Genomic DNA, 24,246 nt, shown 5'->3' with positions numbered 1-24,246 from the left:
AGACCCTATTTGGTTTTACAACAAATTGGAGTAGTTTCATTCAACTTACAACTACCAGAATAGTTTCATACATTCTGTTTTCTATGTTTCACAACTTATAAAAGCTCAAAGTGATCATCTAGTGGAACTACCGCAAAGTTATAGGGGGAGATTGACAATTTTAAACAATGAATAAAAATGAAGAGGTTATTCATCAACCGTTGGTGCAATGGTAAAACAAACCTGTTATAAAGAACAAAGATAGAATACCTTATTCTTAGGTGTGCTACTACAGTTAGGAGGGTCAACAATTACAATTCTAGTATGGTTAACATGTTTTTCCTTTGATTCAAGATTTAATTGAACAAGATTTCTAGGTTTTTTTAGTGGTGTCCAGAACACAAGTCAAGGTCCAACTTCAAGTGAAAAAGTTGCGAGAAGTGACATGATATATTCACATAGAGAGGGAGAAAATTGATGAAATCAAATATATAATATCAACTATAACAAATAAAGCTACCATACTATAATAGATAACAGAACCTGAGTAAGAATTGTCAATTCAAAATATTATCTTTTTAGATTGCATAATTCAAAATATTATCTTTTTTATGCACAAAATGACTTTTAAATCGTACAATCCAAAATAAACTCTAGATCTTGAAGTTCTTTCCTCAATACTTAATCTAAAAGTCTTTTATTACACTAGAAGAGAATTTCTAGATTTTTTACAATATATAAAGCACTTTAGAATGATGTATAATCTAAAAACTTCTACAAACTAAAAACATTTCAGTGTTGCAAATTCCAAAAGCACTTACAAGATTCTACTATTTAAGAAATTTGTAAATCAACCAATCTAGATCATGTGAAAAACCCTCAAACATAAAATCAAGAAAGTAAATCTCACACCTTTCATGACAAAAGCAACAAAATTTGTGGCAATAATCAATAAAATAATAATGATGGTGGCAACGACAACACTAATAGATTGTAGCATTAATAACCATTAAGAGTGTAGGGAACAAGAAAGAATAACTGAGAGAAAACAAACTAAGAGGATGATATAAATTGGATTTAATGATAATTTGGTCTTTAAAACAATCTATTAAGTGTAGGAGAAACTTATGGGTTCAAAAAGCAATCCCCTAAAAATAAATTTTAGATGGATTTCTCATAAAACTAGATTCAAATAATAATGGGATCTTTCCAAAGCTTTCTCTACTATATTTCTTTTAGTACTCCCATACCTTCTTGCCACGTGGAAAAAGTTCAAATTATTCAGTTGAAATCATTAAAAATTATATAATGCATAAATTCCTTTTGAATGGTATAAACTGAAATTAAAAAAAAATATATTTCAAATTGCAGATTCATTAAACTTATCAGAGATGTTACAATCTAAAATACATTTCCAAATTCAAAATATATTCCACATTATACAATCCAAAAGTATTTTCAAAGTGTAGAATTCTAAATATATTTTCAAATTTCTTAATCCACAAATATGCTTTAGATTGTACATTTTAAAATTTCTTTTCAAATTAGGTAGTCTAGATTAAATAATTTATAAATACATTCTTAACTGTAAAATTTGAAATATATTTTCAAATTATGAAATTCATAAATGTAATCTAAAGGCTTAATACCTGTTTTTGTCCCTCTTTTTAAGGGAAATGTTCACTTTCGTCCTACCTTTTTCAAAAAGTTCAATTTGGTCCCACGTTGTGAAAAAAGTGTCCAAGTTAATCCTTTTTGGTCACGGCGTTAAATATTTAACGATTCTGCTGCCAGCTAGGAGTGTGGTGTGCAACGTGGCTTTTTACTTGCGTAACGTGGCAGTGACAGTTTAGGGTTTAACTGAGAACGTGGCAGTGAGATTAAAATTGTGATTGTTAGGGTTTGATTTGGGTATTTTGAAATTGGTCTTTGAGGATAAGCATTTTGGAGAACCTGCAAATCAAATTTGGGTGATCTTGAAGGTGAAATCTGCAGAGGATATCGAATTCCGCAAATCAAATCAGGTTAGAGGTTTTTCGAAAATGTTTTCATTGTTGTCGCGTTTGAGGGGGTTTAACTATGGGTGAAAGGTGAAATTGTTTTAGGTGCTATTGGTCCTGGCTGCATCATTGAACAAGGTGTTAGACTCAAAAGCTGCACAGTAATGCGAGGAGTGAGGGTTAAGTGGCATGCCTGTATATCCAGCAGTATTATTGGGTGGCATTCCACTGTTGGTCAATGGGCTCGAGTGGATAACATGACCATCCTCGGAGAAGATGTCCATGTATGCGATGAAATTTACAGCAATGGTGGTGTTGTTTTGCCCCACAAGGAGATCAAGTCAAATATTCTGAAGCCAGAAATTGTCATGTGAGTAAGGCCAATGATGTTCAAATTGGTAGTATGTTGTGAGATGAGAGTAGCAAATTAATCAGTCTGAAATATGTTTGTTCGTTTAATTTGTTTTCCTTTGTACTTCATCCCATTTCTCTCTTTTTTTTCTCTACGAATCAGTTTTTGGATTAGAGCGAGTGACGCCATTGCATTGATGTGCAAGAGGGTTTTATCATTGGATAAAGTTATACTACTATTTTAATTTAAAATTTATCTCTTAAATATATATTTCCATATACAAATGTATATGGCGCTTTGGATGGTAGTGAATTTATTTTCTACTCAACTAAAAAAATGATAATTTGTTTTTCTAGTCAATAATGTTTTTTAATTAATGGGTAGCTTAAAGACATTAACAAATCCAGATCCGCAATTACATGATTAATCAGGACAAACCAAACAATTTTCTTGACTCAGCCCTTAATCATATATCATTAGATTACTTTTGGACTCAATACGTCTATTTAAACTTGCTTACGGTTAAGCCTAGCTTTTAAATTCTTTTTAAATGGAAAATTTAGGACATTAAAATAACTCTTAATAGAATAAGTAACTTAAAGAAAGTAATTATGTCAGACCCCTGACATTATAAAAAATCAAGACCAACTTTGGCGACCTCTACTTGTCTCTCTTAAAATTGGTGTCATGATTTTCAGTGATGAAAATAAATTGCAAAGGTAAAAGTACGAGCAAGACGTATTGGAAGTGGACAATCTCCACTGAATGTCAATCAATCGACTTTGCTTTGGTTAATCTCAGTAATTACAGGTCAATAGATCACTGGTCCTTCACAACCTACAACAGGAGAATCTTAAAATAAAGCCTACAACAAAGAACCTAAATAATTACCGAGTGATTACTAGCTTCGTTGGCCTCTGACCTGAACATGACAAATGATATCTCCTGATCATCACTTGGTACATCAAAAAGTTGCTTCCCAGATGTCCCATAATCTTTCCCTAAGATATCATACTTAACATGGTTGGAAATAATACTAACAAAGTTCTCCGTGTACTTGTCAACAGGATTAAGGCCAATGTAGATCAAAACCTCCCAACACTGGAGAAACTGCTGCTTGTTAATTTTCAGACTTTTCCTTACATCCTCCACAGCACTGAGAGGAGGCAAAAGTCGAGGACAATGTGTTTTCTTTGATAGCTTTCCTTGCTTTAGAAGGGAAACATCAGGATAGTGATAAAATCGATAAACAGCAGAAAAACCAATCACCCTATATTGGATCTCTCCCTGCTGATCAGTTGTCTTCTGACACACAACATACATCTCCCACTGTGAATCAGTAACATCAATAGGACTGCTTCCTACACGGCAAACAAGGTAAAAATATATCAGCTACGACAATATGCAATCTAAACAGTTTGTAACAAGGGCATATAAAGTAGTATAATACGTGAAAATTACCATCAACAAGTAGTAGTGTGAGGGGTATTAGATGACTGTAAAGTTGCCCAGTAGCCATGTTCCCTCCCACCAAACGGACAACCTGGCCCAGATGTTACACAAAAATGTCATTCATCTTCACAAAATGCCCCTAAAATATGCATATCAAGTGTCACATAATAAGCGCATTAGGCCACTGGCTAACCAGAGAATGAAAACACCACAGACAAGTGTGACACATGACTTATTTGATGAACTTTCCCATTAGAACCATCAAAATTTAGAGCTGAAGATTTGGCAAAAATCACCGATAACAATCACAAATAGGTGGGCAGGTACAGTTCACTTTCCAAGAATCATTTTAGCCTAAATCTATTCATGCCAAGAAAGGAGAAAATTTAATTGACCAGACATGCAAGTTTTCCAGAAGAATAGCGTTATTATAAACCACCATAAGCAATTCAGCATCATCACACACTAACATAGGCCGATTACATATTCCACTCCTTCAATGTAGTGAAACAAAATTTACTTGAGACTTCACAAGACTGCACTAGAAATTTGGAAAACATTTGTTTAAGATAATCATACGGCCTAACTCTTGACCAAAAAGCAATACATTGAGCCTAAATGTAAATACAACCTCAACATTTGAAGCAGATGAATCTGTATGCTGATTAGAATCACAAATCTTCTCCTTGAAAGCTTTGTGCTTCAAAACTTCTCCCTCTGAGATGTTTGTTCTGCAAATCAATTAAAAAATCATCCACAACCCTCCAATTTTATAAATCAGTTTCCAAACATTACTAAGGAAAGAAAACTTGCATGGCAAGTGTGTTGCTTTTGTGTTGAATGTACAGCATAATAAAGACAAAATACCTAACAAAATCGTTATCCACCATAAATTTTTGAAGGAATTCATCCTTGCTATCAACAAGAGTCTCAGCAAAAATTGTCTACACAAACAATAAACAAGTGGCAATGTCATGACAGAGCACAAGGTGTTAGTGGTCACCCCAGGTGATATTGATGCGTACCTGAAGAGCAGATTTTAGATCAGTGATACCTTTGCCTCGCTTAAAAAATTGAGCAAATTAAAAAAAAAAGTCAGTCATAATGCTTGATGCATAACAAATTAAAATTTTGAACATACATATGCTTTTTCCCATTAGTCAAAATTTCAGAACTTACATCAGATGAACTTAGAAATGCAATATCAGCATATGAGTAAAAAGATATGCTGCTAACCCAGATGGTAATCTGTAAAACAAATTCAAAACAGCTGAAAAAAATAAGACACCGTATCATATAAAACATTCAATGATGCAGCCAGGACCAATAGCACCTAAGACAACTTTCCACATAAAACAATTTCACCTTTCACCCATAGTTAAACCCCCTCAAACGCGACAACAATGAAAACATTTTCGAAAAACCTCTAACCTGATTTGATTTGCGGAATTCGATATCCTCTGCAGATTTCACCTTCAAGATCACCCAAATTTGATTTGCAGGTTCTCCAAAATGCTTATCCTCAAAGACCAATTTCGAAATACCCAAATCAAACCCTAACAATCACAATTTTAATCTCACTGCCACGTTCTCAGTTAAACCCTAAACTGTCACTGCCACGTTACGCAAGTAAAAAGCCACGTTGCACACCACACTCCTAGCTGGCAGCAGAATCGTTAAATATTTAACGCCGTGACCAAAAAGGATTAACTTGGACACTTTTTTCACAACGTGGGACCAAATTGAACTTTTTGAAAAAGGTAGGACGAAAGTGAACATTTCCCTTAAAAAGAGGGACAAAAACAGGTATTAAGCCTAATCTAAATTACATATTCTAAAAATTTATTTTGAATCCGCAAAATCTGAAAACACATTCCAAATAATATAAACCTAAAATCCAGAAATATATTCCAGAGTAATTTAAAATTTATTTTTGGACATTGTAATCCATAAATGTATTTTATAACATATATTTAAATTCCATAGACAAAAATATAAAGCATAGTGTTTAAGACCTTTCTAACACCCATAGAGATACATGAAGAAACCGGGGTGAGAAAAAGAAATTGTCTTATCCCTGCTCAGTCCATAAAAAAGAGCCTTAAAATATTTGGAAATCCTGAAATTGGACTCTATCCTAATATTTAAAACAAAGGTGCAATTTTAATATTTCAAATCATCAACAATGTCCTCTGCAGAGCATAGCATCTCCTTGCATAGGTGTTGTACATGACTGAGCAAAAGGTAGCACTGTTACAAGGTTTGCAGTAACCATAAAAACACTCATTCACCATCTTTTAACCATGATTTTTCTACTTTTCAACTTTCCCTTTACAAAAGTATTTACGTGATAAGAATTTGTTCAATAAGCGTTTAGTTAAGCTTTTAACGGAAGAACCCCTCAAGTCCTCCATGGATTCCACTCCGGGAGAGATCGACCTAGGAACATTCATATTTGGAGCATGATAGTGCTCTACTTTTTCATCAATTGCCTCATATATAAGATAAATTGACGTCTTGTTAACAGTTATTCTGCTCCAGAAAACAACAATAATTTGCACCTTGTTTCCAGGCTCAATGTTTGATAGTACCCTCTGCCACTCCTCATCATCAAACGACGCTAATGCATTTCTCTTATAAAGCTGAATGGTGCTCTTTGTGTGATTTATCACCGACAAATTTTTCAGGCCGTCTGATGTTATACTGTCTGAGGAAGAATAATGGATATGGCACATCATTGTCTTCAAGCTACGCCCATTCACTTCAGGAATTTCAAAAGTCACAGAAGAACCTTCGCTGCTGAAGGTTAACCAATCTGGATAACAATCGCCAGGTAGCAAATCACCGCCATCACTCGTAGTTACATTCTGTAAAAATAAAGATATATATGCTGAAACTTCGTCAATCGTTGCATCAATACCACTTATGATAAAACAAGATAATAAATCCTTTTATCATGAATTAAAATTATGATCCTTCGCCAAAAAGTATTCTAAATGATGATAACTTGCCTGAAAGAAGTTGTTAGACAGATTTAATGTTATGCATAAAAATGCTATATTATTAGTCTCTTTTAATATCTTTTACATGATAATTTTAAAGTAGTGTGATTGAAACATCATCTTTAAAAAAATTTATGTTGACAGCGTATAATTGACGTATTAAAATAATTCAACTGCCAAAAATAAGTAGATTTTTTAATTTTGACAAATATTTATGTCATAAAAATATTATAATTAGATGCATTTAAGAGAGAAAGAGAAAGAAAGGAACCTGTAAAATTCTCTGTTTCAGAATATGTGTGATTTCCCAACTCCTTCCCATCTGAATTAAAAGTGTCTTCTCAAACAATTTAGATCTTGAATTGCATTCAATTAACGTAAATACATTCTGCATTTGTGATGTTGTTCCATATGACTCCGATTCTTCAGAATTTGTCGCATTTAAAGCATCCAAAATACTCGTTGTATCTCGAGAAAGTTGAAGATCAGAACCACACTCTATCCAAAGACTTTGAAGCTTTGGAAGTTCCTCAGATATATATGATAGCTGATTGGAACTGCTATTTTGTACATCTAAAGAAACAAGAGAAGACATGTCTACCAATGTTTGAACACGAGAAGACAGACTATTTACTGGTGACATCCAAGACCAAATGATAGAGGGAAACACATCGCGTGAAAATCCTTCATAACCACATAATGAAATATATCCAATACTTTTAGATCTGACTATTGAAAAGGGCACCCTTCTTATAGCAGTCTTGTCAGCAACAAGGGTTGTCAAAGACTCCATCTGTTCTATGTCCTCTTCCAACTTATCAATCTTTAGACAACCCGAAAGAATGAGTGTTTTAAGAGATTTCAACTTATAGATACTTCTTGGAAGGTTACGAAGGCTAATACAATCTTGAAAGTTTATTAGTAGAACTTTGGTGAGATGACCAATGGTATATGAAATTTCAGACAGCCTTGGACAATCCATGAGTATAAGCTTTTCAACATTGGGCAAATTCAAAAAGTCTGGTGTCTTTGTTAAATAATGAGAATGGCTAAGATTAAGAATTTTCAACTTCTCCATCAGCTAAAAAACAGTACAATGGAAATAAATTAGATAAAAAAAACAACAAAAATAAATGAAAGCAAAAAAAATATGCCATGAACAGTGAAGTGGGATGTTAAATATATACTCATGATGCCATTTTTGTAGTTCCATTATATTTTGGTTTAGCTTTTACTTTTTGTGTAGGCAAGGCTATCCTCATTACTTTTGGTTGACACTTCATACTTCTTTTATTCAGTAAAAAAACATGCTTTGTATAAGTATCAAAGATGACCATAGTGGTGACACTGAAATAGTGCAGATTCAGTTGGTTGTCCTATTGAAAAAGCATCCACATTAGGATATTGTGCATTCATTAGAAGGAAGATTATCTCCTAGAAGAGTAAGAAAAATGTTGTTGCCGGATTCAGTGCAGAAGCTGAATATAGATACGCTTTTGGTTAATTCAAAGAACATCCTCCTTGTGGTGAATCTTAAAGGTACTCTGTTTCCCTCTGATATTCTAATGATGCTTTTGTAATAAGAGAAGTCTTGGAAGTATCATGCAGCTATTTGAGATGTACGGCTCTGCTTCGGGTCAGTGGCTCAATAGTGCTGAAAGCCATTTTTACACTGGCAACACTACTATCTCCTTAAATAAAGTAATTAAGGTATCTTGGGTTTCGATAGTTGTTTGGGTGTTCCCCTTTTTCAAAGGTGTGCATAAATCTAGATTTCTTAGACTTATTGCTGATAATATTAAAAATAAATTGAGTTATTGGAAAGGTAAGTTGTTGAGTATGATGGGTAGGATCCAATCGATTAGTTCTATTATTATTGGGGTTATTCATTGCAACTTTCAGGTTTATAGATGGCCAACTAATTTGCTCTAAGAGGTGGAGGACTGGATTTGTAATTACATCCAGACCGAAGATATCTTGAAAGCTTACATTATGACTCTTAAATGGGAGACAATGTGTTCTCATAAGCATGATGGTGGGATGGGTGTGATCAATCTTAGAGAAGCAAACATATAAACATGCTTAAGTTGATTTGGAGTTTAATTTATGGTAATTTGAATTGGTCTCAAGTTATGAGAGCGGGTTTTCTAAATATGTATAATCAAAGAATTGTTCATAAATCTTCATCTATTTGACCTGACATTAATGATTGGCATGATGCTGTTCTTCAAAATTCTAAATGTTGGTAGTCAATATGTTAATGTCTAGAATGATGCTCGGCATTTTGATATTTCTATCTTTCAGCATCTTGGAATTCCTAAAACCTAGGTGTCAGCTCAAGTCTAGGGTTTGTGATGCCTTTAATGGCATTGGTTGGCACATCCCAAGTCTTTAAGTAATATTGAAGATACTTGTAATATCAATTTTATTGATAATCTTTACCTTCCCGCATTCGTTTTCATTTTTTAAGCCTTTTGTTTAGAGGTTGTTTATTCTCTGCATGAGTTTGGTTTTGTCCCTTCATTCTCCTTGTATCTTTTTCCTTTCTTTTACTGATTTTTCATGTGGTGGCATGTGATTCTTGAAACTTTAAAATGTCAACCTAGTTCGGATGTTAAAATTTCATAATAATGCTTAATATGATTTAAATAAAAAAAAAAGAACAACGCATGAAAACCAAAAACCTAAATACCTGAGTCGCTTTCCACACCATGGTAATCTTACTATTTTCTAACTCAATAGAAACTAGACTTCCTTGATAAAAGCTTGTTGGTATGAAGGCAAAAGGAAATCCATGCCAACAAAGCCATATCAGGTCTTTGGAAAGATATTCAAAATCTCCAACAAGTTCTACACCAGAAAGTTGCAGCAACCTGAGTTTCTTCATGTTCATAAATGCTTTAGTGCACAGAGATTTTGTATTAGTTCTAGGTAACTTCAAAGTCAATCCCTCAATAAATTTTGTTCCCTATCAGAGAAAAAAGGAACGGTAAAATATGCATAGCTAAAGATATATGACAGTAAAATCACTGATGAAAAAGACCATAATTTTTTCTATAGGAGCTATAAGAGGAAACGAACAATTCACAACCAAACAATTTTTAAAAATTCTTGTGACAAGCAATTGACCAAATGAATGCTAAAACAGCCAACATACAAAGGTGTATATTGTTTCCATTAGCTTTATATATTTGTAATACTAAAATAACAAATGAAGGTCTTACAGTTTCTTTTGATAACACATCAAGCACATCCTCATGAAACCATAACCTGCTACGCTCCTCAAGCTCCATTGGTGATTTTGAACGAATAATTTCCCTTCCCATGTCCCGTAGCAAATCATGCATTCCAAGTTGGTTCTTATCATCCACAGTTACAAGACTTCGCTCTACCAAGACACGTATTCCATTTTCTGCGAAAAGTCCACAACCATTCAATATATGTATAACATCATTTCGATCCTTTCCTATAAAGAAACATGCTATATCAAGGAATATTCCTTTCTCAGTATCATCACTTAAACCATCATAGCTTATTTTTAACTTCTCCTGTACTTCATCATTAGGAATTTTCCTAAGTTTTTCCAATACACTCTTCCATTCTGTTATCTCCATATCAAACAAATAAGACCCAAGGACTTCAAGAGCAAGTGGCAAGCCCCCAGCATAAGCAACTACGTTTCTTGAAAGTTCAATAAAATCTTCTTTGGGACTTGCTTGTTTGAATGCATGCCAACTAAACAGCTCAATAGATTCATCTACATTCATTCCTGTCATTGCGCAAACCTGATCAACTCTTTTCGCTCTAAGTAAATGTATGTCTCTGGTTGTGATGATTATTCTACTCCCTGAACCAAACCATTCACGATTTCCACACAAAGCATTTAATTGCTGTAATTTATTTACATCATCAAGTATAAGAAGTATCCTTTTACGCCGAAGTCTTTCTCTTAGTATAACTTTTCCTGATTCAGTGTTACGTGCCTAACCACGTAACTTGCCTCACACAGTGAACGAACGATACTAAATGAATAAAAACTCTGTATTATTGCAACTCTGGTAATCACGAACACAACTAATGACTGGGAGCAGGGTCTCCTTCAGTCACACGAGAGCATAACCTCTCTTACAATATTCAAATAATCAAAACATACCCCCTAACCTCTAGGTGCCCTCTATTAATAATATTAATCACTCCTTCCAGAAAAGGTAAGGAATAATTAGTAATTATGTGGAAAGAATCATTCTGTCCTTATTTACTGTATTGTATTTATTACTAATTAACTCTGCTGATCGCCCCTTTAATTCCCGCCTGATCTTCCGCTTGCCACTTAGACGAACGCTGTCGCTCCTCTCTGCTGCGGATGCTCGTCTTTATTTAGGACGCTCGTCCTTGTTAGGACGTTCGTCCTCGCCCATCGTTGGGACGCTCGTCCATGTTAGGACGTTCGTCCTCGCCCATCATTGGGACGCTCGTCCATGTTAGGACGTTCGTCCTCGCCCATCATTGGGACGCTCGTCCTTGCCCATCTTTGGGACGCTCGTCCATGTTGGGACGTTCGTCCTCGCCCATCATTGGGACGCTTGTCCTCGCCCCTCGCTCCGGACGTTCGTCCGTGTTCTGCTCGTCCTCGCCCATCATTGGGACGTTCGTCCTCGCCCCTCGCTCTGGACGTTCGTCCATGTTAGCACGTTCGTCCTCGCCCTTCTCCCTCCTATATCTCCTTCTCTCATACACTCGCCAGGCCCTAACATTACCCACCCCCTGAAGATCAACCTTGTCCCCAAGGTTGAAGTCAGGATATTGGTCTTGGATGGTGAGGGCATCTTCCCATGTAGCCCCGTCAGGTCCTCCCTCTTGCCATTCGACCAGGACTTCCTGCCGTGCGTCCTCTCCCTGGTGCACTTGCCTCTTGTCCAGCACTCTGACCGGTCGTGGAGATGGTTCCTCCACCTCCAAATCTTTGGGTAACTCCGGCTCGACCTGGTGGTCCCCTACTGCCTTCTTTAATTGGGACACATGGAACACGGGGTGTATTCGGGCGGTCTCTGGTAATTGCAGCTTAAATGCGACTGCTCCCACCTGCTGAAGGACCAAGAAGGGACCAAAATAGCGAGCAGCCAACTTAGACTGCACCATGGACGACATCGACGTTTGACGGTGAGGTCTAATCTTCAGATAGACCCAATCTCCCACTCCTACTTGGGACGGTCTACGCGCCTTGTCTGCCTGCCTTACCATTAATTCCTGTGCCCTGACTAGATGGAACTTTAGTTGGCGGAGGGCTTCATCTCTCGTCTGTAATTCCTGACTGACGGACTCCACTAAGGTTTCTCCTGGGACGAACCTATGCAGGGAGGGTGGCGGCCTTCCATAGACAGTTTCAAATGGCGTGCATTTGGCTGATTCCTGATAGCTGGTGTTGTACCAATATTCCGCCCATGGTATCACTGTGCTCCAGCCCTTGGGCTGTTCGGAACAAAAACATCTCAGATACCCTTCCAGGACCCTGTTGAGAACCTCCGTCTGCCCATCCGTCTCAGGGTGATAGGCTGTGCTCATCTTTAGTCGAGTGCCTTGTAGCTTGAACAACTCCTTCCAAAAATTACTTAAGAACAGTGGGTCCCGGTCACTTACGATAGATAGTGGTACCCCATGCAATCGGACAACCTCTTTCACGAAGATTTCGGCTATAGTGCGTGCGGAATAAGGGTGTTTTAGGGGTATGAAATGTCCGTATTTGCTGAGTCGATCCACCACCACTAATACAGCATCATATCCTCGAGACTTGGGTAGTTTGACAATAAAATCCATACTTATCTCCTCCCAGATGGCGTTGGGAATGGGTAACGGCTGCAGCAGTCCTTGCGGTGATGAGGTTAAATATTTATGTTGTTGACAGACGAGACAGTGGGCAACGAATTCGGTCACTGCTTTCTTCATTCCCACCCAATAGAGCGATTGTGCCACCTTGCGGTATGTCCGGTAGACCCCTGAATGGCCTCCTGTATGTGTGGAATGGAATTCGGCTATCAGCTTGGGCACCCAGGCCGAACGGGTTGACAGCACGAGCCTCCCTTTATAGTGCAAACGCTCGTTTTCTAGCGTGAACGAGGGATGGGAGTTGGGGTCTTTCTTTAGGTCATCAATCACTTTCCGTAACTCCTCATCCGCCTCGACTTCCTCCAAGATTTCCTTGAAATCTTGCCAATATGGCCGAACCATCACCGTTAACTCCTTCTCGTCCCGCAGCTCATCCTCATCCTTGCGTGATAGGGCGTCTGCCACCTTGTTGGTCACCCCTGATTTGTACACGATCTCAAAGTCGTATCCCAGGAGTTTCGCCAGCCAATTCTGTTGATTCTGAGTGGTGATGCGTTGTTCCAAGAGATACTTCAAACTCCTCTGATCCGTGTGAACCACAAACCGTTGCCCCAATAGGTACGGCCTCCAATGTTGTATGGCCAAAACCAGCGCCATTAGTTCCTTCTCATAGATTGACTTCCCTAACGATCCCTCCGACAGCGCTTTGCTAAAGAAAGCTATGGGCTGCTTCCCTTGCATGAGCACTGCTCCAATCCCCCTCCCAGACGCGTCACACTCAATGTGGAACGGCTGGTAAAAATCCGGCAGAATCAATACAGGTGCTGTCGTTATTGCCTTCTTCAACTTAAGCATGGCTTCCTCTGCTTGTTCCGTCCAAGCAAACTGTCCTTTCTTTAGAAGGTCGGTCAAGGGCCGGGCAATCTTCCCATAATCCTTTACGAACCTTCTGTAGTAGCCTGTCAGCCCCAGGAAACCCCTCAAAGCCTTTACCGTCTTCGGCTTCTCCCACTCCAGCACTGCCCGCACCTTGTCCTCGTCCATCTCTACCCCCTTCTCTGATATCCAATGGCCCAGATACCCTATTTGAGTTCTGCCGAACTCGCATTTCTTCCTGTTGGCCACCCATCTATGTGCCACCAGCTCCCTTAGCACTGTCGCTACATGCTCCAAGTGTTCCTCCCAGGCGCGGCTATACACCAGTATATCATCAAAGAATACCAGTACGAATTTCCGCAGGTAAGGTTGTAATAGTTGGTTCATGGCACTCTGAAAAGTGGCTGGCGCGTTGGTTAGGCCGAACGGCATTACCATGAATTCGTAGTGGCCCTGGTGCGTTCGGAAGGCCGTTTTCTCTATGTCACCTGCTCCCATTCGTATCTGATGATAGCCTGACTTTAAATCCACTTTTGAGAAGTATTTGGCTCCCCTCAGTTCGTCCAACAACTCCTCTATCAAGGGAATAGGGAATTTGTCAGGTACGGTAGCTCGGTTTAGGGCCCTGTAGTCCACACAAAACCGCCAGCTGCCATCCTTCTTCTTTACCAAAATTACAGGGCTTGAATATGGACTGGTGCTTGACCTTATAACGCCTGCCTTTAGCATTTCCGCCACCTGTTTCTCAATCTCCTCCTTCATTACATGGGGATATCTGTACGGCCTTACATTCACGGGGTCTGTCCCTTCCTTTAAGGGGATTCGATGAGCCATTCCCCTATCAGGTGGTAGTCCGTCCGGTTCGTGAAACACTTCAGCGTAACGTTCCAAGATTCGCTTCATGTCGAACGTCTGCGTCCGAGTCAGTCCTGGACCGAACGTCTCTTTTTCCGGAACGTACGGTCTTGGTTCCTTTTCCTTCTCTGTCTCCCCCAGCTCCCACATTAATAACCAGACCTCGACTTCCTTCATTTTAAGCAAAGCTGCAGGTTCCACCAACCTCCTAGTTAGAGTTGGATCTCCCTTGATGGTCACCCTGTTCCCTGCTTGTACGTACGCCATGGTCAGCTGCCCCCAATTTATGATTACCTCGCCCAGCTTGGCCAACCATTCGACCCCCAGTATCACATCCACTCCGCCCAATTCGAACAAGTGAAAACGTTCGTTGATCACAATCTCCCCTATCTGAACCGTTACTGATTCACAACATCCTCTCGTCTCCTTCCTCCGTCCATCCCCCAAACTCACCCTGTAGGGTGGTGTATCCACGACTGGTAAGGATAGATCTTCTACCAATTCCCTGCTTATGAAGTTGTGGCTGGCGCCACTGTCAATTAGGATCAAAACCTGCTGCGTCCCTATCTGTCCGTGCAACTTCATCGTTCTGGGCTGGGTGAGCCCTCCTGCTGAGAGAGCGGACAGCTCCAGTTGTTCGCATTCTACCTCCACCTCTTCTTCCCCTCCTGGCTCCTCTTCTTCGGCCAAGATCAGCATCCGAATCCCTCTTTCTGGACAACGGTGGCCCGGACCGAACGGCCCTCCACACCGGAAACACCTCCCTTCCTCCCTACGTTTGACGTACTCAGCGTACGGTAAATCCCGTACGTTCCTGCCTTGAGCGTTAGAGAACGTACGCTCACCTTCTCGTCTTGAACCTCCTTCCTTTTCCACAGCACCCGTTCGGTTCTGATTGTGGCGGCTAGTATCCACCCTTGCTACTGCACCGCTCGGTTTTCCCCACGTTTGTCCCTTGCTGACGATTCCTCCGCTCGCCCTTGTCCCCGCCTGGAACGCTTCCACGTCTCTTGCTAGTCTCATGACGTCCATAAACTCTTTGGGATCAAGCAACTTGAGTTGGTTACGTATCCCCTCCTGTAAACCTGCCATGAAATACCCCATTAATTGTGCCTCGGGTATTTTTTCTGCTTGGCCCACCAATACCTCGAATTCCTGGATATAGTCTCCCACGGATCCTGTTTGTTTACAAGATGCCAGTCTTTCAAAGACCGTGCCTCGATTTTTGCCTCCAAACCGAATCACCAATGCTTCTTTTAATCCGGTCCATGACCTGTTCCTGGCTTTCTCCCTCCAAAATCGGAACCAGTGTCCTGCCATCCCTTCCATGCTGATGTATGCCAGGCGCAACTTCTCGTCCTCCGGTACCCCTTGCAGTTCGAAAAATTTATCCGCCCTATAAATCCAGTTCATAGGCTCGCTTCCTTCGAACACGGGTAACTCCACCCTCCTCCTCCAGGATGGCTGCTCCTCTCGGTGTCCCCCCTCTACGCCGCTTCCAACCCTTTCTTCTTCGTCAGTCCTCCTCCCATTGACCGATCCTTGGCTACCATCAAGGTGGCCGTCGTCCCGTCGACCTCGCTCTCCTAACACCCTCACCAGTTCCTGGACTGCTGACTCCAGTCCGCCCATAGAGATTTCTAGGGTCTCCATTCTTCCTTCCACCGCATTAAGCCTTCCCTCCATGATGCCTTACTCCCTTCAATAGGATCCGGCAGGTCGGACCACTTGTTACGTGCCTAACCACGTAACTTGCCTCACACAGTGAACGAACGATACTAAATGAATAAAAACTCTGTATTATTGCAACTCTGGTAATCACGAACACAACTAATGACTGGGAGCAGGGTCTCCTTCAGTCACACGAGAGCATAACCTCTCTTACAATATTCAAATAATCAAAACATACCCCCTAACCTCTAGGTGCCCTCTATTAATAATATTAATCACTCCTTCCAGAAAAGGTAAGGAATAATTAGTAATTATGTGGAAAGAATCATTCTGTCCTTATTTACTGTATTGTATTTATTACTAATTAACTCTGCTGATCGCCCCTTTAATTCCCGCCTGATCTTCCGCTTGCCACTTAGACGAACGCTGTCGCTCCTCTCTGCTGCGGACGCTCGTCTTTATTTAGGACGCTCGTCCTTGTTAGGACGTTCGTCCTCGCCCATCGTTGGGACGCTCGTCCATGTTAGGACGTTCGTCCTCGCCCATCATTGGGACGCTCGTCCATGTTAGGACGTTCGTCCTCGCCCATCATTGGGACGCTCGTCCTTGCCCATCTTTGGGACGCTCGTCCATGTTGGGACGTTCGTCCTCGCCCATCATTGGGACGCTCGTCCTCGCCCCTCGCTCCGGACGTTCGTCCGTGTTCTGCTCGTCCTCGCCCATCATTGGGACGTTCGTCCTCGCCCCTCGCTCTGGACGTTCGTCCATGTTAGCACGTTCGTCCTCGCCCTTCTCCCTCCTATATCTCCTTCTCTCATACACTCGCCAGGCCCTAACATTCAGTGTTATGTATCTTTGTACTGTTTTCTTTGTGGATATCAAATAGAAGTTGTTCTTGTAAACAAACGTGGCCAGCTTCTTGCCCCCAAACCTCCCTAATATCTGCAAGGAAACTCCTTCCCTCAAAATTTCGCCCAATCTTATTGTAAATTGCTTTTGCAATAGTTGTTTTTCCAATGCCTCCCATCCCCCATACCCCAAGTATTAGAACATCGTTTGATTGTTTTTGTTCTAGCAATTGAACCATTTCCTGCACTCGAGATTCTACTCCGACAGGATTCTTGGCAACAAAGAACTCTGTCTTGTCCAACAAACTTGTAACATTTTTAACAATATTTTTCACAGCCTCACTTTCATTCCTACAATGAAACCCACGCTATATGAATCAAAATAAAAGCAAAATTTGAGTAAAAAGTTATACTTGTACAACTCTGTGTTACTTCAATAAGTTTATCTAATGCACTGTTTTTTCTATGAACTATTTAGCACATGTGTTAATAACTATCCTTCAGAATATGACAAGAAATTTAGTAGGGGAAGAAGCTGGGGCGACACAACTGAGAATGTAAGTAATTAAAAGCTAAAGTGAAACAGATTATTTTTGGAATAGTTTGTAGAAATTACTTCTCTGAAACACATTTTTTTTTCGTGTTTTTTTGTTTTATAAAAGGTTTTTTTTATGAACACGAAACAAGCATGTTCTTGTTCTTATTACTCTAACCAATGTTTGCTTGATTTCCAGAAAACACAGTTAAATAAACAAGAATTATTGTATAATAAAACCATTTGTATTAATTTCTAATTAATTATAAATATTATTTAACATGAATTTTTAAGTTTATATTTTCTATCAGCACTCAATTACCACAGTCATTCTTACATTGCCATTTATATTTCCTTTGGTTTCATCTTTTTAAATATTTATCTTTCTATAAGATTCTTTCTACATGACCTTTGAATTAGAAAATTAACGAGGAAAATAACTACAGTGAAAAGGTTGATTTAAAAGGTTAATAGCAAATTTAAAATTTGTGCATTTATGATACTGTGATACATAAAAGTTTGAACTATAAAGTAATGGTATTTCATTAAAAAAAAATAATCAGAGAAGAAGGGTTTCATTACCTAGAATTAAGGATTACAACCCCGGAGATGCCAGCAGCTTCATGAAGTGCGTCGCTAGCATGCTTCTTGATGTAGTTGATCTCATTATCCGTTATTCCTCTTCATAGATATTATGGATGTTATTTATTATTTTTAGAGACGAAGTTCAGTAAAATTGGGAGAAGGTGGGTGTTTCATTACCTGTAGTGCTGGACTGCCAACCTCGAAATTTCAGCAGCCTCACAGAGTGCGATACTCCAATATTCTACAAGGCTCTCTATCCGATTGTAAGCCTTCAGCTTTTGAAAACTGTCATAATGTCATGAATTTAATAAATGTTACTATCAGACACAATGATAAGTAACAACATGAAAACACAAAGTGTTTCAATTATCTCTCCAAGAGGAGTGGTAGTGAGAATCTCTTTAACACTCTTTCTAACCTTAGAGATCCTGGTTGAGAGCAGAACACTTTTGAGTAAGTTTTTATTTGCCCTTTTCTTTTCTTGAGTTAGTTTTGGAGAAGGGTTTCATGCTTAAGATAGGGTTTTAAACGTGACATTTTTGGGGCAAAAACAAACCTCCGTTACTCTAGGAGCATGATGATATGTTTAGATCACTGATCAAAGTATTTTATCCACAAGTTTAGCCTTTCTATGATAGTAGTGAAGCTGGGAGCTTAAGCTTAATCAAAAGAAAATAAAATTAAAAAGCTAAGAAAAATTTGTTTTATTTATGATAAAATTTTAGGGTAAAGGATTTCCACTGTCTATATCTGACTTGGTCATAATAGTCACAATAAAATATTTTATGCATAATTTGTTATGAACTGTTTGTGGTTGAAATAGTTGTGCAAGTTTTTAATGAAATTGGTTGGTTTAAGTTCGAAACTGGTTTAAATTCTAGTTTAAAAATCTGAGATACATGTTGATTTAAGATACGATTATTTTTAGTGCAAATAAGTTTGGTTTGACCATATTAGATTGAAATCATTAGATGCAAATGTATTTTTTTTTAACTTTTTTAAGTATGGGAACAAAATGTTTATGAAGTTGTTCCACGGGTAATTTTCGCTCAAGCGAAAACTTTTAGCTAAAATTAAAATTTTCATAATTTTTATGAAGTTGATCTCGAGAGAACTTTTGCTGAAGAAAAAAACTTGAGGGTAAAAGAAATTTAAAATGGAAATTTGAGTGATATTAAATTCCAATAAAGAAAAAGGAAACTCCTTTGGTATCACTTTTTTAATTGAATGAATTTGAGGTTTATTATATATATATATATATATATATATATATATATATATATATATATATATATATATATATATATATATATATATATATGATATTATATTATGATGATAAGTAGCAAATTAAGTGTTAATGGGATGTTAAACAAAATGATAGAAACAAAACGAGTTTCAACCAACAGAAGAGATTGTTGAAAAATAAAAGGTTTTAAGAGAGTTACTAAAGGTCCTCTTACCTTGATATAGAGACTGCACCTCTTGGGATGGCAATAGCCTCACGAAGATCCTTAGTGCATTTCTCCAAGTGGAGTTCTATGTCAATTTTTCTGCTTGATAGATGTTATGAATTTCATAGATATTATGTTTGGGAAAAATAAACTACAGTAGAAATTTGAAAGGTGGAACTGTTTCAATTACCTGGAATATAGTTGGTTATCCCCATATCTACCATAAGCCTCACGAACTTTCTCCCACCAATGATCCCGGAGGTACCGTATCTCAGAATGAACCATCCCCAGTACAGAACTTGATAAACGTTACCAATTTCATAAATTTACTTTTAGAGAAAGTGTACATAACTATCCGAAACAGAAAGTGTTTCAATTACCCTATTTGATTGGAATCTAAGATGGTACCAGCTTCCTCAGAAAATGCGTCCCTCCAATGTTCCATGTGGAGTTCTATCGCATTACTAATCTCCCTTTTTCCGCTTCATATATGTGATGAATTTCATAAATGTTAGTTTTTAGAGACAATATTTAGTGAAAATATGATCATGCCTTAAATGTTTCAATTACCAGGAATTCAAGACTGCGTCCCCTGAGATGCCAGCAGCCTCAAAAAGTGCCTTCCTACAATGCTTCACGTGTAATTTTATCGCCTTAGCAAGCTCTGTTTCTCCACTGTATATATATGTAATCAATTTCGTAAGCGATGTAGAAACAGAAAACTAGGAAGCATATGTAATACAGTAAGAATTTCAACTCACCTTATTAGACAGTGCTATACCAATTTATATAGCAAATGAGTTTTACAACTGAGACAGAACAAACCAACCATATTAACTGACAGAAAACTTATTTAACTTACTATTACTAGACCTGATCTATCTTTTGCAATTGATGTTTTTAATCAATAATGTAGACTCCTTGCATTAACCATTGGAATACTTCGTATCCTAAGATACCTCAAAAAAGACTCCAAGAAAAGGTCTGCTATATGAAGATAAAGGAAATACCCAAATCTCTAGGTATTGTGATACTACTTGGGTAGGCTCTACTATAGTATGTAATATTTTCCTTTAGGGAAACATTATATCTTGGAAAATTAAGAAATAAAATGTAGTTGTCTAATTAACAACTGAAGTTATATAGGGCAATGGTGTCTCTTACTTTATATTGGTGAAACAATTCCTTTAAGAACTTAACTTTTGTGAGATTTAGAAAATCAAAATGTATTGTGAAAACCAAGCTACTCACCACATTGCTTCCAATCCAGTGTTTTCATCATAGAACTAAAAATATAGAAATTTCACTTTGTTTAGGAAAAGATGTCCAAGGAAATTTGTACTAAGTTTGTCAAATCAATAACTTGCTTATGTGTTAACAAAATCCTTAAGGGGACCTCAAATTGAATTATTTTGTTCCAAGTACATGCAATTTGTATGCTCCATCTTGAGGAAGAGTGTTAGAATAGATACTAAATTTAGGAAGGAGTTAGTTTCATTAAATATAGGTAGGAAGTAGTTGTATTGGAAAATTGCTATATAATGTACCTATGAGTTATACTTATCTTTGTACTTAAGAATTTAGGTTGATCTTTGCTCTTCCTTATGCTTACTGTATCAAAATTATATCAATATAAATATGAAAACGTATGAGATGAGTGTTCAAGCTGTCTCAAACTCTGTCGAATATAGTCTCTTTTATTTCTCAACTCCTCCTTCTAAGACCTTTATTCTTTGGACCCTAGAGATGACTTCATTAGGAATTGTGTAACTATAGTTGTTCCTTTCTTTCCGTGATTGTTGCATGAAACTACTTCATTGTTACATGAAACTACTGATCACTTATCCTTTAAGTAGTCAAATTTTGATGTTAGTTGAGTAGCATCACATATCAACACAAAAACATTGTGTTAAGCAAGGAAGTAATGAGAGGGGGTCCAAAGTGTATTATAGGAAGAAATTTATTGTATTCTTTTTTGCTGAGAAGAAAAAATAGTAGTTAGCTGTTACAGGGAGTGAAACTTCTGACAAAGTCTTTATATTCTTATCTTGCAGAATGTTAAGATAGGAAGGATTTTTGTTGTGATAGGAAATGTCCTATGTGAAAGGAAGAATTGTTCTCTGTAAGCGGAAGCTTGAGCTTTGAGTTGATAATTGTTGAATAATACAAAAAGGGAATCCATTTTCTACGTTTTTTCTATCTTGTTGTCTTTTCATTAGAAGGCAGGTACTAGTTTGGCCCAACCTACCGAATCTCATCAAAGGGATATAATGGAAAGTTGAGTATGTTGAAAAGATGGGCTAGTGAACAAGGTTGTGGCAGAATTGAAAACAAATATCTAGAATAGACGTGATATTCCACATTTTAGGTTTTCCTATTAGGTTTGATTTGGTTACCCCACTTATTTTGTTAATAATGTGCAGAATGTTTGATATGATTGATTGAAACAGGTTATAATGTAACCTAGTTAATATTATAACCTATACAGTGATGCAATAGCAGAAAGTGTTTGAATTACCATGGATCTAGTAATGCAACCTCTGAGGTGCTAACAGGCTCACAAAATACCTCCCTCCATTGCTTCTCGAGGAAGTCCATCGGATCATCAATCTTCTCTTTTCTGATTCATACAAGTTGCGAATTTCATAAATGTTATTTTTAGAGAAAATGTACATGAAAGCAGGAAATATTTCAATTACCCAAAGTTTCCTACACACCTAAATGGGATTTCAGCACCTTTAAAAAGTCCCGCCATCGACTGCCTCACGAGGATCTCTATACTTTCAGCAATCTTCATTTTCCCCCTTAATACATGTGATGAATACCATAATTATTATTTTGACAGACAATGTTCAGTAAAATTAATTTTCTATTACCTTGGATTTAAGTCTAAAATCTTTGAGATCTGAACAACCTCAAGAAGTGTCTCTTTCCAAAGGTCCTGGAGTTTGTCTACCCTTTCCATCCTACTACATACACGTTATGAATTTGAAAAATGTTATTTTTGGAAACAATGTTGTGTAAAAATCTGTGATATAGGAAGATTAATATCAATCTGAGGAAGCAGAGAAGCTTCATTGCCTGGAACATAGGATTTCAACCGCTGAGATGCCACCAATCTCACGAAGAATCTTCCACCAACTCTCACGAAGAGTCTTCCACCAACTCTGCTTCCAATCCAGAACCTTTTTCTCCTCCTCTTTAGAAAACTTGCTCAAAAGATGTTGAAATGCTTTCCCAAAGTCGCCTCTTTGATGACGTACTTCAGAGGAGTCAACGTCGTAAAACACTGGTATTACCACATTCCCTATGGTTCTGTGACACTCCATTATTTTTTCCAACTCTTTCAAACACCAAAACGACTCTGCATAATTTTTTGAGAAAACAACAATAGAAATTCGAGACTCTTCTATGGCTAGCCGCAAAGAGGGTGAAATTTGCTTTCCCCGAGGAAGTGACTCGTCATCCTTGAAAACAAGGATTCCTGCATTCTGAAGAGCGGTGTAGAGATGCGAAGTGAAAGAAGCACGTGTATCTTCCCCTCTGAAACTCAGAAACACTTCAAAGTTTCCGCTGTGCATTTCCTGATACCGATCACGAAGAAAGTCCATCTCCATTTCATCATCGCTGCCTGAGAGAGACATGGAAGAGATGAAACTTCGTTGTTGCTGAAGAACAAAATTGGTGCCTCAAGAGAAATGCTTAGGAGCAAATCACAACCATTCTACTCATTGGTTGAAAGTTCTAACAACACCGTAATGACGACGACAAATCATTGCCGACTTTCTCAGGTCAACTTTTAAATTTCTATTTTGAAAGTTAAAAAATAAAATAAAATAATTGTACTTAAACTGTATTGTGAAATCTTATCTGTTTAAAGTTTTTAAACCTTTACTATTATAAATATAAATCACTAGGGAATTTAAAATAATAAATATTCATATATTTTTGGTATAATAAAAAAAATCATTATAATACATTAACTTTAAATATGTTTCTTTACATTTTAATAATGGTAATAATTAAGATAATTAAATCGGTGTTTAAAATTTTAAATAACCGTAAGATTAATTTTATAGGATAACTGTAAATTAAAAAATCTTAAATTTGAATAAAATTAATAGAATTAAAATTTATATTAAAATTATTATTTTATAATTATATTTAACACATGTCAATAGTTGTTTTATTTAATCGTAAAACGTATATGATAATTATAGAAACAAAAGGTTGATAGATAGTATGGAGATATGTTCATTTAAATATTTATTAAATAACATTTTATAAAAAATTAAAATTAAAATATATATATATATATTATCAAATTTTAGTTTACAAAAATGTTTTGATTAAGAATATTTGAATAGTTTTTAATTTCTTTTATTTTTTATTTTAAATTAAAAATAAAAATTATTAAAATACTTCTATGTTTAAAGTATTTTTTGTAAGAATAGAAATATTTTTTGAACTAAAATTTAATACACTTATTTATATATATATATATATATATATATATATATATATATATATATATATAATCACTTAACAAAATAAATTAAATCGAGTTTAAAAACCATTAATTTTTAACTTAATATCTTTCAGTATTATTCTATATCTTAAACTCGACTCAGCCTAATTAACATAGTCCCAAACAGAAACCCTTGTTTCTCCAATTTTATTCTTTAATCTTTACTTCTCTTTTTCTCTTCATTCTTTAAAATTTACCTACCCATCTTTTCTCACTCCACTCACTCCCCTTTTCTTTCTCTTTATTTCTTTTTTAGGTTTAATAAGTTCGGAGGTCCTTATATTTG

The 24,246-nt window shown here is 37.2% G+C and overlaps 2 protein-coding genes across 2 annotated transcripts; both read right to left on the bottom strand.

The window, feature by feature from the left end:
• Positions 1-3,070: 3,070 nt before the first annotated feature.
• LOC108322540 (histone acetyltransferase type B catalytic subunit-like) lies at positions 3,071-6,357 on the bottom strand (the record flags this gene model as incomplete). Its single annotated transcript, XM_052868390.1, has 8 exons — positions 3,071-3,692; positions 3,793-3,874; positions 4,415-4,514; positions 4,651-4,727; positions 4,809-4,847; positions 4,963-5,031; positions 5,215-5,339; positions 6,345-6,357. Coding segments are annotated over 8 exons (987 nt in total), but the record flags the coding sequence as incomplete, so codon positions are not given.
• Positions 6,358-6,987: 630 nt separating this feature from the next.
• Positions 6,988-23,211, bottom strand: LOC108322530 (TMV resistance protein N). Its single transcript, XM_017554654.2, is given in 14 exon segments — positions 6,988-7,866; positions 9,478-9,753; positions 10,010-10,764; positions 16,860-17,209; positions 17,976-18,074; positions 18,156-18,263; positions 19,442-19,531; positions 19,623-19,730; positions 19,813-19,914; positions 20,003-20,107; positions 21,951-22,052; positions 22,150-22,236; positions 22,309-22,401; positions 22,514-23,211. Coding segments are annotated over 14 exon segments (3,702 nt in total). The 5' UTR covers positions 23,077-23,211; the 3' UTR covers positions 6,988-7,002.
• Positions 23,212-24,246: the final 1,035 nt, after the last annotated feature.

This window comes from Vigna angularis, chromosome 9 (assembly GCF_016808095.1).
Source record: "Vigna angularis cultivar LongXiaoDou No.4 chromosome 9, ASM1680809v1, whole genome shotgun sequence".
Taxonomy (NCBI): Eukaryota; Viridiplantae; Streptophyta; class Magnoliopsida; order Fabales; family Fabaceae; genus Vigna; species Vigna angularis.
The sequence above is the reverse complement of the archived record's forward strand: the minus strand, read 5'-3'. Positions and strand labels throughout refer to the sequence as shown.